This window comes from Artibeus jamaicensis, unplaced genomic scaffold, assembly GCF_021234435.1.
Source record: "Artibeus jamaicensis isolate MK-2021 breed Jamaican fruit bat unplaced genomic scaffold, CSHL_Jam_final contig_729, whole genome shotgun sequence".
NCBI lineage: Eukaryota > Metazoa > Chordata > Mammalia > Chiroptera > Phyllostomidae > Artibeus > Artibeus jamaicensis.
The window spans coordinates 7,975,447-7,991,386 of NW_026521939.1; the positions used below are offsets into that span (position 1 = coordinate 7,975,447).

The window sequence follows — 15,940 nt, forward strand, 5'->3', positions numbered from 1 at the left end:
AAAATGTATTTAAAAATTTTATTTTAAAATAATTCCAACAATATAGATGAATTTAACATAGTTCACACCTTTTTCTCCTGTAAAACTTTCTTCTTTGTAAAAAGTTCACATAAAAAAAGTGTTTCTTTCTCTGTTTAAAAAGACTACGTATGTCTGCTTTCCTTACTGTTTACTCTCTTGACATCCAAAATGGAAAAACACCTGACATTTCTACTATGCCACTCATTCTTCTTTTGCCTTCTATAAACTATCATATACATTCACTATGTTGCACAAATCTCAATGTGCAATTAATTTTATACCACTATGTAACTTCCACCCATATCAAGATCTGGAATATGACCACCACCCCAAAAAGCTCCCTCATGACCAGTCCAGCCAACACCCCCTCCAAAATGCTACCACCACTCTGTCCTCCATCATCACAGACAGGCTTTGCCTCCTTTTGAACTTCAGATAGATTGTGGAATTATACAATATATACTCATTTGTATTTTTTATGGCATTAATCCATATTAACAAATTATTAACTATAGCTCATTATTATTTTGTTACTGTATGGCATTCCATTGTATGAATACACTATAACTTATTTATTTATACATTTGCTGTTTACAAACATTTGTGTTATTTTTTATTTTGCTCTACTTTGAATATCCTTGTACATTTTTTGGTGTATACGGGCACTTAGTTTTTTGGGAATATACCTAGGAATGAAATTGCTGGGTTACAGAGTGTGCATATACTCCCCTTGAGTCAATACTCCCAAACAGATTTCAGAAGTAGAGCAAATTTACATTCCTCCCAGCAGTGCATGTAGTTCCTCTAATTTCTGAGTGCCATTTCTACCTTCTAGGAGAGAAATAAAGCAGGCTTGCATAACTGAACTCTAGGTGTGTTCCTTGGTGTCTGCGTGGTTCAGGGTTGTAAAATCATAGCCAATATATTTTACAGATCCAGATTTCTTCTCCAGCTTCCTTAATTTATGACCTTGGCTCCTCTAACTTGACGTCAGCTGCATCATTAGTAGGATGGAGCAAGAGGTCTATAGTGTCTGTTGCACCATTACAAAGGGGCTGTGATCTCTCACCTTTACTGGAATCTGAATGTAACCACTTTCCTGTCCCCATATTCTCTCCCACTCATCCCTGGCTACAGTCCCACCACCATTCAGTACTTATGACCTAGGATAAAGGGGCAGGGACCCAGAAAAGAACCACCACCCCCATTTTTCTCTTTCTCTTCTCTCTTCTCCTTTTCTCACTTCTTCTTTCCTTCCTCTCCCCCACCCCTTTTTTTCCTTTCTACTTTCTTCTCCGGCATGTCACAGCCAAGCCTCGAGTGCTCATTAAGCTCACACTATCCTAGACAGTGGGGAATGCAGGTAAAATGGATGATGGATGTTCACCCTTTGCTTAAGGATTTTATAGTTTCAGGAAGCTTATTCACAACACTTCAGTGAAAACAGAACTGAAAGTCGGTGGTGTCATTTTAGTTACTGAAAGAAAGAAGATATTTTTTGGCATGGGGTGTAGAATTATTGCTATCCTTTTTGTTTTTCCTTCTTTTATGTCTGCAGCCTTTTAAAACACAAGGATTTCTTTGTGAAATTAAAAAGTCCTCACACTCTTATACAATGAGTCACAGAAATTTGAGCACTATTGATTGAAAAAATGTGCAGTGTCCAAAAGTTACTATGAATTCATTTATGCTCACAAATGCATATGCCTTTTAAGGCATACCAACTTGACCATCTCTATGTGTATGAAACAAACTGGTTAAGCAGACTCCAGAAGTGCTTGTTAAGCACAGAATTTCCTGGACTTCTTGAAATTTTTCTGCAGTCTTATTCCAGATAATCATTTCTTGCCAATTCTACTTTCCAATGGAAAATTGTGAAGATGTACATTGTGTGACATTTGATAGAATTGCCCAACTGTCTCTCCAATTCTCCCCTTTTCTTCTTTAAGAGACACAGGTTGGGGACCTGTGTGCATTTCCCAACTCCAATATGCACAGTTGATTATGTGGCTGATGAAATCCCAGCCAGATGGCAACAACCCACAATGAATTCTACAGTACACGAGCTCCATCCACAGAGCAGAGACCTCAACTGGAAGGTGGAACATTTATGCTAAAGACAGCCTGTCTCTGAATCTAACTGGATACATTTAAGCCTATTTTTATTTTTGGTTTTATGACTTCTCAGCATTATACAGAAATGGAATATTCTGACATATAAATAAGGGAAACTTATCTTCTAAATTTTCTCTATTTGTGTTCAGAATCTTGTACTCTTCCTCTTCCCGGCTCCCACTCCATAGCAAAGGAGCAAAGGTATTTTTTTTTCTTTCCAGCAAGTTGTTCAGCTACCCTCAGAGATTATGGATACAGAAATCCTAGTTTCTAAATGCTATTGGTTCCAGATTCATGATCACCTGTCTTAGACTCAAGAGTTTCCAATTAATGAAGCTAAGCCCCCAAGGTCATCGATAAGATGGTGACTGACCTTACTCTGTTTCAAGGCCACATGCTAAATCCCAGATCTGACCAGCAGCTTCCTTCTAGGCAACTGAGCAAGAAGAAGACTTGGCCTCAGCCCTGCAGACCCCAGGCTGTCCTCACTCCCAGGATTGCCAGTCAGACCTCACAGTGGCCAAAATTGGTCTTGCTGAGAACATGAGCCAGCCAATAATGGTGCCCTAGATTTTCTACAAAGAAAGTTCTTCCTTGCCATTTCCAATTCCATTCAGGCTTCTGAGAAACTCAAAGTGTCAATCCCTGAGCAAGACATGAAAAAGGATTGAAATGGGGTCAGTCCCCCTCTTGTGTTCACAGCAAACCCGAAGGGAACAGCAGCAACGTCATCCTGACGTCTTTGTCTGTGGATAGAAGTTGGTTCCCTGTAGGGAACCACTGGACTCTATTGCTAGGACTTTGATTAGAACTTGCTTGCCTCCAGAGTCAGCCTTGATTTCCAGGTTCCAGAGACTATTTCTGGCCCCTTTGTGCTTTACAAATTACTTCCTCTCTTGGGTTCTTGCTGATCCTCAGATCAGTGAATCACCAGCTAATCAAGAAGGGAAGCCTTGTGTCATCTACAGTAAACACACCTCTATGGACCCACTAACTATGGCCAAGACCTGTGTGAGGAATCAGGGATACAGAAAGAACAAGACAAAATCCCAACCCCGAATAAACTTACCTCCCAACAGGAAGAACATGGAAGCAATCAACAATTATACTCAAATGTGACAGATTTTCTACTGACAAGATATCCCAATAGCACCTGACAAGAGAAACTGTGCTCTTTTATCAATACCCCTATGCATTCAGGGAAAACATCCTAAAGACTGAGACTTCTGAGTTGTACCCCAGATATAGCCATTGCCAAGTTTTCAGCATGATATCATGCAGTTGGTATATCCAAAGTAAATTGGTATGGGTTTGGTGGTATTGATAACAATTTACAGTGGATATTTGTCAGCACTTTTTTTAATATTTCAAAAAATTTTTAATTGTTTTTCAAGTACAGTTGTCTTCATTTTTCCTCCATCTCTCCCCCCACCTTAGCCATCCCCACTCCCCATTCTTAATCCTACCGCTCTTTGGTTTTGTCCATGTGTCCTTTGTATATGTTCCTGAAAACCCTTCCCCATGTTCCCCCCCATTATTCCCTCCCACCTCCCCTCTGGTTACTATTTGTTCTTAATTTCAATGTCTCTGGTTATATTTTGCTTTGTCAACATTTTCTTCCATGTGGGTTTCTCCCAACCATTATATCTTGGGAGAAGGAGAGTTTAGTCTGTACGTTCTGCCTGCCTCTGAGACCAGGATCTGTTGTGTTACTGTGATAGAATTTCCTGGTGACCTTTCTCCACACTATAGCAGCATTGTTCAAGTTTCCCATTACTCACCTACCTGTAACAGCATGCCTTATACTATATGTGAGGAGACACTGGGTTTCCAGGGACAATAGATGAAGAATCTTGGGTCCATCAAGTATATAGCTGGTCTTATCCAATGGCCTCACTGTTCCCAGAATACCCCAAATGCCTTAGTATGAAAGCTGAGTCCTTTGCAGTGGGTTCCTACTCTTCAGGCCCCTCCTTTGATTGCTTCTTAGTTCTCAAAAATCTTAAAACACTCCATGTTTTATCCTGCCTCCAGCCCTATGCCAATTCAGTCATCTCATTTTGCCATAATTACTGGTTTATAGGACTGTCTTTCCCACAGGACTCTGAGCTTGTGGGGGCCAGAGACTGCTACTCACCTCTTTATGCAAATACAGAGATGCTGACCATGTGCTAAGTGCTTCAGAATGTCCTTCTAAAAAAAGAATGAATGAATGAATGAATGAGTGAATGAGTGAGTGAATGAAAGTATGGGGGAGTAAGGCAAAACCAAATGATGTCTTTGAAAATCTAAAAAACATTACTTTTCTTGACTGGAAATGAAACAACATTGAACTCATCTTCTCCAAATCACAAACTATTTTCATACCATCACTCCCTAGGGTCAGGTGTCTTGGGCTGGAAAACAAGGGAAGAAAATATGGAGATGTGTGCCTGCAAGGGTGTATGTGTGGGCTGATTTTAGAAGATGAATTTAAGTAAATTCTCAGGCCCTGGATGAAGTCTAAAGGGCACAAGTTCAAAATGGAGTTTTTGCAACTGACCTGGGGGAAGAAATGCTCAGAAAGTCTGAAGGCTAGTCACATTGCGTGCTATAAAATATTTTCCTGGAGAAATCCCCTTAGTGCTCAGACAGTCTTACTGAATAGAATGAAATCTAATCTGAAAAGCAACTGCAGTCTCTGGGGAGGTGGGGAGAATAAGTCTGAGGGGAAAATAAGGAACTGATTTCTCTTACTTAGGACGTAACAGATTCTTCTTGGAGGCCTAAGTCTTCTCTCTGGACATGCATTCTTGGACTCATAGACTCCACAGATTGCAAGGGCATAGGAAGGGATATACAAGCTACCCCATGCCCCAGCTTCCCTGGCTTCCAGCAGGAAATGATGAAATCTCCAGTAATGCTGATTGTGTAATGAGTGTGCACCAGGCACTGTATGTGTGCAACCTCACTGAATTCCTCCAACAAAACTCTTACATGGTAAATGCTATTGTCCTCCATTTGAAAGGTGTTAGAACTAGCACTCAGAGAGACTGTTCAAGTTCCTTAACCCCATTTGTAAAATGAGTGTGATAAAAGCACCAGCCACATTAAGTTGATATGAGGACTCCAAGGGTTAATGTTCAAAAATTCTAGCAGAGTGCCTGAAGCAGAATAAGATTTATATAATTTTGTTAAATAAAAGAATAGAAAAAATAGATAAGTGAATGAGTCTGGGGATGGACAGATAAGAGGAGTATTGAGATCAAGATCAAATAGGTAGCAAGTGTTGAAGGTGGGATTGAATTAAGGAGGTCTGATGCTGATACTTCCTCCTGAGGCTATCTAGACCTTACAGTATGATTCGAGATGCTCCCCAAATCCTCGGAAAAGGGCACTACCTTCTGTAGCTCATTCTAGAGTTTTCTACCTGAAATGTTCTTTCCTGTGATTTTCTGTATGGTGTCTACTTGAATTTTCATTGATTCCTTTTTACAAATCTGAAACCCATTGAGTGGATGGGTAACATGAGACTCCATGCTCATTCCTGGGCCTGCACCATCTGTATCCTTTCTGCAAAGGATTTGGTCTGACCAATTGATTCTGTACATTTCATGCAGCCTCTTGTAGCATCATCCAAGCTGCTAATGGAAGCAAGTCTCAGACATATGCACAGTGCTGTCTCAATTCTTGCCTGTTCCCTTTTAGATTTTACATCTTTTTGGTTCCTGCCTCTAGAAACCCACCACTCTGCCTTTTAACTGGCAACATTAGGGGAGAGATATTGCTGTGACACACAGCCTTCCTAGGATGTCATAGAACTCAGAGGCTGGCAGAGACGTGCTGGCAATGCCTTCTTCCCTGAAGACAGATATAGGAAGAGCTTTTGAACAGGTATAACTTCCATGGATGCAATGGCTTTCTCAATTGCACATGAGCTCTGTCTGTCATTAGAGGTATAAATAGAGAGGAAGAGAGCTCTCTGCTCTCAGGTGGAGAGAAGAAGACAATATGGGCCTGGATGTAAACCCAAAGATGCTCAGGCTCCCTCTGCTCCCAGGAGAGCTCTTAGTTTTTGTCTTCCCAGCAAGAATGAGTCTGCTGCAGGAAAGCCATTTAATTGTCCCATTTACCAGCTCCAGTTTACAAGATCACTTTGACAGAGATCACGGCCTCTTTGTAATGGAGCAACAGACAGTGGAATGAACATCACAGAGCTGCTCCTTGGAAAAATGGCATTTGCTGCTTCACCCTAGCTGAGGACATGTGAACTTCCTAGCATTTTACTCTCAAGTCCACTGCGAGTTCTCTTTTGCTCTGTGATTTCTGTATTTATATGGTAGAAACACTCCCCCAACAGATCTTCACATTTTTTGCAGTGCTGCCCAATTTAAGCCTGAGGACGTAGGAAAAGAAACAGAAAGAGCAAATATGAATTCAGTGCTTGCTATACGCTGCAGGCCATGAGAAATATCAAAACCATAAAACATGGTCCCTCATCTCCTTCAAGGAGATTACAATATACTTGAGTAAATTAAAAACAAAATAAGGAAGTATTTGAACTGCAGTTCAGTACACTAGTAGGAAAAGGCTATGAGGCAGGAAATGATTAACTGGAAAATGATTGGAACAGGCTGTAAATGGTATTGAGAATTGTGCATTTTGTTCTCTTTTCAGGATGCAGGTTTGGTTTACCAAGTTGACTTATTCAGAAAGAGAGAGAGGTGTTATTTGGGCAGAGGGCAGAGGAAAAATCTTTACATTTACATTCTAAAAGGAATCAAGATGATGTTTCTTATCCCCAGACTGAGCCTGTTACAGACATACAAATTTGGCTCTCTTTGGGACAACACCAAAAGGAAGATATGCTGAGAATTTGACAAAATAAGGTGAAAAGACCCATTTCTGTGTCCTCACAAATGCCAAAGGGAAGGGGAAAGTCAGTCCACTGTATTTTTGAAGGTATGGCGTCAGTGTTTTTGTGAGAAGAGGAAGTAATACTGTAAATCTTGAGGCACAGAGAGAGAGCAGAATTTGGACAAGTTGGTGGTGTTGGAGGGACAATGAGATAACACGATATGTGTGACGGTGCGAAAGCACTGGAGGCTAATGGAAAGAAAGGACTTGGAATCAAGATATTCTTTCCCATCACTTTGGCTGCTCCACTGATTAACCAGCACCCTTCATTGTGGGTGAAGAATTTATAAGTATATACATATCCTATTTTCTCCTTCATAAATACTTGTGCTGTTTAAATCCTAATGACAAAACTTATACATGTGGATATGGTTGTGGTACAATGGAAAACCAAACTGACATGAGGAAACATACAACTCAGGATTAAAAGCAATTGCATACACACTCACACACTCACACTCACATAAATGCATAGTCAAGGTGAAAAGAAGAAAAATCCTTAGGTACCAGAAACAGAGGAGGATAGGATACTCTCATGGTAGTTTTCAGCCAAGGTGCAGCAGCCTAAGCAGATACAAGCTGCAGGGATGGAGACTGGGACTTTAACATCCACTGCATGCATCTGAGACTTTCAGTGAGTCAACATATCTGTGCAAAGGAGGTTAGAAAAACTGTCCGTCAAAGCGAAAAAAAGTACAAGAAGGCTTGCCATCTGTTTAAAGTTCTGAGAGAGAAATTAAAAACAAAATGGGTATGAAGGTCTAAATGTAACTATTTAAATGGTGCAGTAATTACAGTACAATTTTTTTCACACAGAAACTGGTGCATTGAAAGTCCCTGGAACCATGGTGGAAGCAAACCCTGAACCCTACCGTGGGGACATTTCTATAGCCCAGTATGCCTGGGAGCCCCATGGAGGGTAGGGGAAGAACAAGTTTGCTGAAGATTAGCTCACAATCAAAAGTTACTGATATCACAGGGAAGTAATCCACTATGAGAGTCAGCACACACAACAAACTGAAGATTGTGAACCCCAAGAACTAAGAGAGAGGGGAGGGAGGCAGAGCAGAGAATAATCTGAAAGACTGTAGGGATGAAATTATTAAATATAAAACTTTAAAAAATAACAAAAGAGTAGGACATTACGCTAAAAGAAACAGGCACAACTTTGAAAGAGCCAGATGTATGGCACAATTAAAATAGATAAAATTAAAATATAAAGTTTAATATTACTAATGAAAGAATAAATGAATTGGAAGGTGTGGGGACCATATAGCTGCAGGACAGAGAGATAAAGGAATAGCAAATATTAAAGCAAAGTTAATATCCTAGAGGGTATAATGAGAAGGTCCAGAATAGTTTAAATAACATTTTCAGAAAAAGAAAAAAAGACAAGGTTATCATGTGTCATTAGAGAATTGTGGTAACAACTACGCCCTTTATTAGAATGGCTAAAACCCAGAACACTGACAACATTAATCAGTGCTGGTGAATCACTCACTGCTGGTGGGAATGTAAAATGGCACAACCACTTTGGAGCACAGGTTGGTGGTTTCCTACAAAACTAAACACAGTCTTACCATGCACTCTAGCAATAGGCTCCTAGGTATTTGCCTAAATTAGCTAAAAAGTTATGTTCACAGAAAAATCTGCACACAAATGTTTATAGTAATTTTATTCATGATTGGTAAAACTTGGGAGAAACAAACTGTCTTTCAGTAGGTGAATGGACAAACAAACTGTGCATCTATGCAATGGAATATTATTTGGCAATAAAAAGAATTGAGCTGTCAAGTCACTGAAACACACAAAAGAACATTAAGTGCATACTATTAAGTGAAAGAAGCCTGTATGAAAAGGCTATGTACGAACTACATGGTTCCAACCATATGATGTTCTGGAAAAGATGAAACTGTAGAGATTAAAAGATCAGTGGTTGCAAGGGTTGGAATGGAGGGTAGGGAGAGATGAATAGCTGGAACACAAGGGATTTTTAGGGCAGTGAAAATATTCTCTATTATGCCGTAATGGTGCTTATGTGACATTATATATTCAACAAAACCCACAGAACTACAACACAAAGAGTGAACCCTAGTGTAAGCTATAGACTTTAGTTAATAATAATGTATCAATATTTGTTCATAAATTGTAAAAAACTTACCACACTAATGTCAGATGTTAGTAGGAAAAACTAAGGGTCATGGGCACAAGGAGTACATGGAAACTGTTTTTACTTTCTGCTCAGTTTCATTATATCTAAAAATGCTGTAAAAATAAAGTATTAATTTTTTAAAAGATAGAATGGGGAGAATTAATATACAAAGCAACAATGGGTTTTTTCCAGAATTGAAGTTATAAGTCGTCAGATAGAAGAATCACAGAATCCAGAGCAGAACAAATAATTCCACACCAGAAACAAAATGAAACTCTCAAAAGCAAGTAGAGAAAATAGAAATTGCATGGCAAACAATGACAATTTGATTATGATATAACTCCTCATAACAGCTGCAATGGAGATCAGAAGAAAACTCATAACATCTTCAAAAGGTCAAGATAAAATAATTGTCAACTCAGGTTTTTATGTTCCATCAAGTCAGTCAAGAGTGAAAACAAACCAAAAGCAATACACATTTATTCCATAAAACTTAAAAAGAGAGCAATATGAAAGCAATCATTATATTAACCTCTGCAGAAGAGATCAAATAAACATGTGGAGTGTTTATTTTTCTCTGCATGCCTCCTGTATCTTAGAGGTTATACACACACACTATAATCCTACCTTCCATTTATCGTATTTTGCCATGTCTAATGTGCAGTGTTTTGCTCAAACTTTTGAGGGAAAAATAAGGATGTGCATTAAACATGAGCAGTACTAATTCCATATCTATATAAGTGACTTCAATTATTTTATTTATGCTTATGCATTAAAAGTGTATCTCTAGAAAGCAATAACAATACCCTGGAATATTATTATATTCCAGGGTAAAATAATATCTTGGAATATGATAATCAGTTTTGTTTTAAAATATAAATAAATGAAAAAATGGAATTAAAAAATAAAAACAAAAAAATTTTTTTCTGAAAGTTTGGGCCCAAAACTTGGGTGCACATTATACACAGCAAAATATAGTATATTATGTGCATGTTCCTTGATTTTCACTGCCTTTGAAAGATAGTTTGTAAAGGCTGAATCATAGTCTAAGTGCCATAGTTTGCTGAATTGCTAGACAGTTAGTATAATAGCTAGACATTTAGATCAGAGAATTTTCACCTAAATGGCAACTAACTAAAATGCACATAAAAAGATGGACGAAATAATGTAAGCACATGGACTACTTTTTTTCCTTTGAAAACCTCATCCACTTCTTTAATTGCTTAATAAAGTGTGGAGGTGTTTAGTTTGCAAGGGGCCATTGAGAGCCAGTTGAGATGTCTCTTTTCAATGAATGCTTTGCACCCAAAGTGCATTGTTTGTAGGTGAGTTTTGGGAATAATTCTGCATATTCTTTTAAAGAAAAAGGAAAAAGGAAACTCATATATTTGAGGACGACTGTGTGTCAGGCAGTGTGTTGGGCATTTACTTCACAAAAGTCCTGTGAAGGCTACAATGTATGAGAAGTTCCTATGATCCAGGCACTACATTTAGTAATTTTGCATATGTGAGTGCCTTTGATCCACACCACAATGTGGGAAATATGCTGTATTATTATATCCATTTTACAGGCAAGATAACTGTGGCTTTGAAGTCACACAGCTAGTAAGTGATGAAATCATAACTAGACTGTGGGCCTCTTCACTGTAGCAGACTGCCAGTATATCCCTTGTCCTATTCCAGGATTGGGTGTGTTTGAGGTAGAGATAGAGAAAAACAGGATGGGCTGGACATAATGATAATCACCAAAAACGAAAAAGAAAAAAACCCAAAAAGCAACAAAAGGGACCATGCCAAACTATCTCATTTTACCTTCCCACAACAATATTAGGTAGGTATTTTTATTATTATTATCTTCACTCAACAAGTGAGTGGACACATAAACCAGGAGAGCTCAGTAATTTGCCTTAAGGTTACACAGCCATAAGTCACACATATTTGTCCCAAACCCAAAGGTGCTAGCCCTGAAGTGGATGCCCTGCCCCCTCACTGTCTGTGGATCTTATTTTCTGCTCAGGTGAGATGGAGGAGCTGGAGACACTGTGGCTCACTGGAATCTGCCACAATGAGAAGAACGAGGTGATGAGCAGTCAGCTGGACATTGACAACATGGCAGGTGTGTTCTACATGCTGGCAGCTGCCATGGCCCTCAGCCTCATCACCTTCATCTGGGAGCACCTCTTCTACTGGAAGTTGCGCTTCTGCTTCACGGGCGTTTGCTCAGACCGGCCAGGGCTGCTCTTCTCCATCAGTCGGGTCAGTACCCCTGGCAGTTACTTCCTTTTTCAATAGCAGGTTCAGGAAAGCATCAGCTTCCAGAGAATCAAGGAGTCTTGACTCTTTGGCACTGGGGTGGGGTTCTGTACATCTTCCCCTCACTCACTAACCTTGGGTATTTATAAGCCAGGGTGCAGACCCAAATGACTGTGAAAGCCAGAGAGGAAAGATGAATGGACGAAGCAGGCTGGACATGAAAAAGATAGCACCAGTGACATGAAAAATAGCTTCTGAACCTGGGCATCACTGTAAGGGAACCATGGAGAATACCAGGAGCTATGACAAATTGCATAATACTTACCACATCCAAAGGGGACAGTCATCTTCAATAGAGGATCAAATGCAGAGCCAATGTTATCAGGCCTCCTTATTTGTAAAAGAGAAAGTAGTCATCTGATTTTATATGAAACCTTTCAATTTTTAAATATTAGTAACTAATTCCATTAAAAACTCAACCAAAAAATCCAAAAAACATCATGTGGGCCAAACCAACCAGTCCATGGCCTCCATCATTAGCACCCAGACACACTGATAAACCGCACTGATAAAATTTCTATGCATGATGTTACACTGTGTGCATGTGTTCCCACCAAACGTGCATGACAAAATGTAATCTACACATACCACCATGTATGTATATACACACTTAACAAAACACAGACAGCATGTGCAATGCAGCAGAGCCTAAAATGAAACACAGACCTGAAAGGCCCTGAGAAAATGTACACACATCAAACAAAACAAAATACACATTCAACCCAACATAAACTCTACCACAGCGTACACACACTGTAGTGAGTTCACATGCGATTCGAGAAAAGCTGCTTTTATGCTATACTGCACAGTTCGGCACATGTGTGTTGCCATAAAAGGGTACGTGTGACATAATTCATCAGTAATGATAACAATCATGGAAAATGCTTATATTTGTAAAGCACATATATGTGCCAGGCACCATATAAGAACTTTATATGGTGCTTTTATACTTTCCATCTCATTTAACCTGCAAACTAACTCTATGAGGTAGGTACTGTAATTAGCTCCAGATTACAAATAGGGAAACTCAGAGTTATGAGGCTAGGGGAATTTTCCAAAGGACACAGAGTCTTGGTGGAGCCAAGATTTGAATTTAGATGGTGTACCAGCTAGAGCTCATACCCTCACACAAGCAACAAATATCAAACACAAGCAACACAAAAGATTTGATACGAATCATACTATACAATGTACATATATACATATATATACATTCAACTCACATAATATATTTACATATTCAACATAATCTAGTTACTTACTCGAGTCATAATATAAACAAATACATACATATTGTTTACTCATCTGCCAACATAGTATAACAGTATTCGGTAATCAATCAATCATCCATCCATCCATTCATTCATTCATGTGTTCATTTACCTGTCTATTCATTTATATGTCCATTTTTTTCAGTCATCTGTCCATCTATCCATCCATCTGTTTAATCTATTTATCTCCCTTTTCTTCCAGTTACTCATCTTGGATTTTTTCACTCTGAAGGAGTTTAACGAATTTGAATTTGAAACGTGATGAAAAATATTTAGTTAAAAACATCTAGTTTTATATGCTAAGGTTTACTGAGAAAACTAAATAATTGTTTTAAAAGGAATTTATGTAGTCTAAGCATTTGGCAATTTTAAGAACTTTGGAGATTCAGAAAGTACACATTAGCTTGTTGAAGATTTATTTTCTCTGTTCAATGGCACTGTAAACTTGAATTCTGTGCAAGTACGTATTTATTAATTAGCTCGATGTCATCCAAACACACAGATTGTTAAAAAATAACAACATGCATGCATACAGCTAGGTATGCCAACTTTAAGCTAATTCTCTCTGCTAATTACTAAAGGCTTTCCATGTCCAAAGGATTCTAGGATTATCATGAGCAACTGTACCCTGTTGCATTTACTTATAAATCCTGCTTATGTTTGGAAGAGCAGTTTCTTCAGTCTGAGATACCATTAAGGAAGCCAAGTTGATAACAAGCATCTTGAAGAATGGGAGTGGAGGGGAGCTTGAGCACACAGGAGCAGGGATTGTTGTGTTTGTAGCTTGACAGACTGAATTTGAACTTCAGTCTCCCTTCTTTAAGTCAGGGAGGACCCTCATCCCATAGGAACACTGCAGGGACTTCTGTGTCCCCTTGAAATTCCTAGCCACTGTCATTCCGACCCTCGAAGGTTGCAGGGAACCCTGCTTGAGCACTGACCGTCCTTCTCCTCAGATAAGGCTTATTTTTTAAAATAAGTACAGCCTGATATGTGTGAATAAAAAGATCTCATACTTGATATACTTTTCTCATTCTGAGTTCCCCTAATAAATATGCCTTTCACTTATTAGGGAAACCCAGAATGGGCCTAAGTCTTTATGTCGTACATAGAAGGTCTTCTAGGTTGCAAAAAAGTGTTCTTCCTTTCTTGTCAAGGGTCAGCACACACCTTTAAAGCTTGTCTTATGTGCTTAGTCACACATATGCCACCTTACATATATGCTTACTCACAGTTCAGAGAACACACACCAAAACAAAAGTGTCTTCATTGTGTACATGCAATTATTTTCTCAAAACCAAAACCAAAAAATGCAGTGGTGAATTCCCAAGCAAAGAACCTACTTTCCTACAAATGCAAGATCACAGTGACACAATGAATTATGCCTAGTGTGAAACAAGACATTGGGCCATTATCTCTAATCCTCACAATACCCTGTGAGGTTGATTTGATCACACCCATCTTATGTGTGGAGAAACTGAGGCCCCACAGGTTAGAATGGGACTCTTCAAAGTCCACTTTATGTTTCCCTGAAATAACAAGGGTCTTCTCACTTTGTTTCTCATGCCAGAAAAAAACAGCATGAAAGAGGAGACCTGCCTGTGTGTGCAGGGTTGGATGGCATGTTTTTGCTAGTTTCAGAGCTTACACTCCTCTCTAAGAGACATTCATCTAGAATGCTCTGAAATTCACTTCTACTTCTACCCCAGGGCAGGGTTTTCTGCACATAAGCTGGGTCTCTCCATTACCAGTTCTCCAAACTAAAGCACACTGCCCAGCCAGACAATATATGTAAAGTTGTTGCCACACAGCAAATACACAAAGCCCTCCTGTGGGCTTGCTCCCCCCTGGGAAGTCCTGGAAAATTTGAACAAAAACAACTGGAGACACATGCACTTCTGGCACTGCCCAGGGAACAGGCCAGAGCTCAAAGAAGCTATTTAACATTAGAACCAAGCTTCTCCCACATCTGTGGCCTTTGTTTTCAACGACTTACAAAACTGTATCTCTTGTCTATGGGATGCCCTTAACTTTTGTAAACTGCTTTCCCTCCCATTTAGAAAAATATATTCCCTGTCACCATAAAAAAAATGGCCTCGGCGTCCCCCAAGATATGAGGAATGGGAGACAGAGCAAAGACAAGGACGAGAGAGATGGAACTGTGACCCCTTCCCAAGGAGCCGAAATGAGGGGAGCAGGAAACAAGGAGCTTCTGGCTACCCCACAGCTGGGGCCAATAGAGGAGGCACAGACACTGTCTTAGTCCATTTGTGCTGCTATTGCAATGAACCACAGACTGAGTTGCTTATAAACTATAGAAATACATTGCTCACAAGGAGTCTGAATGGTCGGGTGAGGGCTGTCTTTGGGTCACAGACATCTCCTGTGCCCTCACATGGTGGAAAGGCTGGGAGAGATGTCTGAGGTCTGTTTTATGACAGCACTGAGCCCATTCATGAGGGCTCCGTTCTCATGACCTAAGTACCTCGCAGGCCTAATCTCTTAATTCCACCATATTGGGGAGTTAAGATCTCAACATATGAATTTGAGAGAAGGGCACAAACATTTGAGTACATAGCAGACACCTTAGGGATCAGGCCCAGGTGCCAAGGACAGTCAAGCAGTACCCCATGGAGAATGTTCTGAGAGGTCAGGGGCCCCTGGCAGGAGCAGAGCAAATTGTCTGGATCATCATGTTGAGTCTTCACTGTTAATTTTAGCTAAGCTCAGTGTAGGTTTGAGAGGGTACCCTGTTTCCACAGCCCATAAAATGTAGCCAGAATCTATGAATAAGAGAGGAAGCAAGAAAGAGAGAACAATGCAGGGAGAAAAGAAACATGAGCCTGGGGACTTGGCTCCTGGGTGGGATTTGGGCTGCTTATCTAACCAGGAAGCCACAGTGGCTTTTAAGAACAAGTCTTTGGTAGTAAAGGGTAACAGGCCTTTTCTTGGAGCTCCAACAAAATAGGCGCTGTGTGCTCATGCTAGTGTGAAAGGAGGCAAGGTAACACAATGAAAGACAGATCAAGGGTGACTGAGCAGCTTGTCCAGCCTACATTTATGGAGCCCCTACTGTGTCAAGTGCTTTGCTTACCTTATTTTATTTTGCCCTGGTACCCTCCTTAGGAGTGTATGATCTCATTTTGCACATGTAGAAATGGAGGCTCAAAAA

General features: G+C 39.8%; 1 protein-coding gene across 2 annotated transcripts in view; it reads left to right on the forward strand.

The window, feature by feature from the left end:
• GRIN2A (glutamate ionotropic receptor NMDA type subunit 2A) overlaps positions 1-15,940 on the forward strand; it is a 362,545-nt gene that overhangs the window by 342,548 nt on the left and 4,057 nt on the right. For both annotated transcript variants that reach the window (XM_037134583.2, XM_037134584.2), the window contains exon 11: positions 11,202-11,440. In XM_037134583.2, coding sequence (XP_036990478.2) covers positions 11,202-11,440 — 239 coding nt within the window. The remainder of the gene's footprint in view (positions 1-11,201; positions 11,441-15,940) is intronic.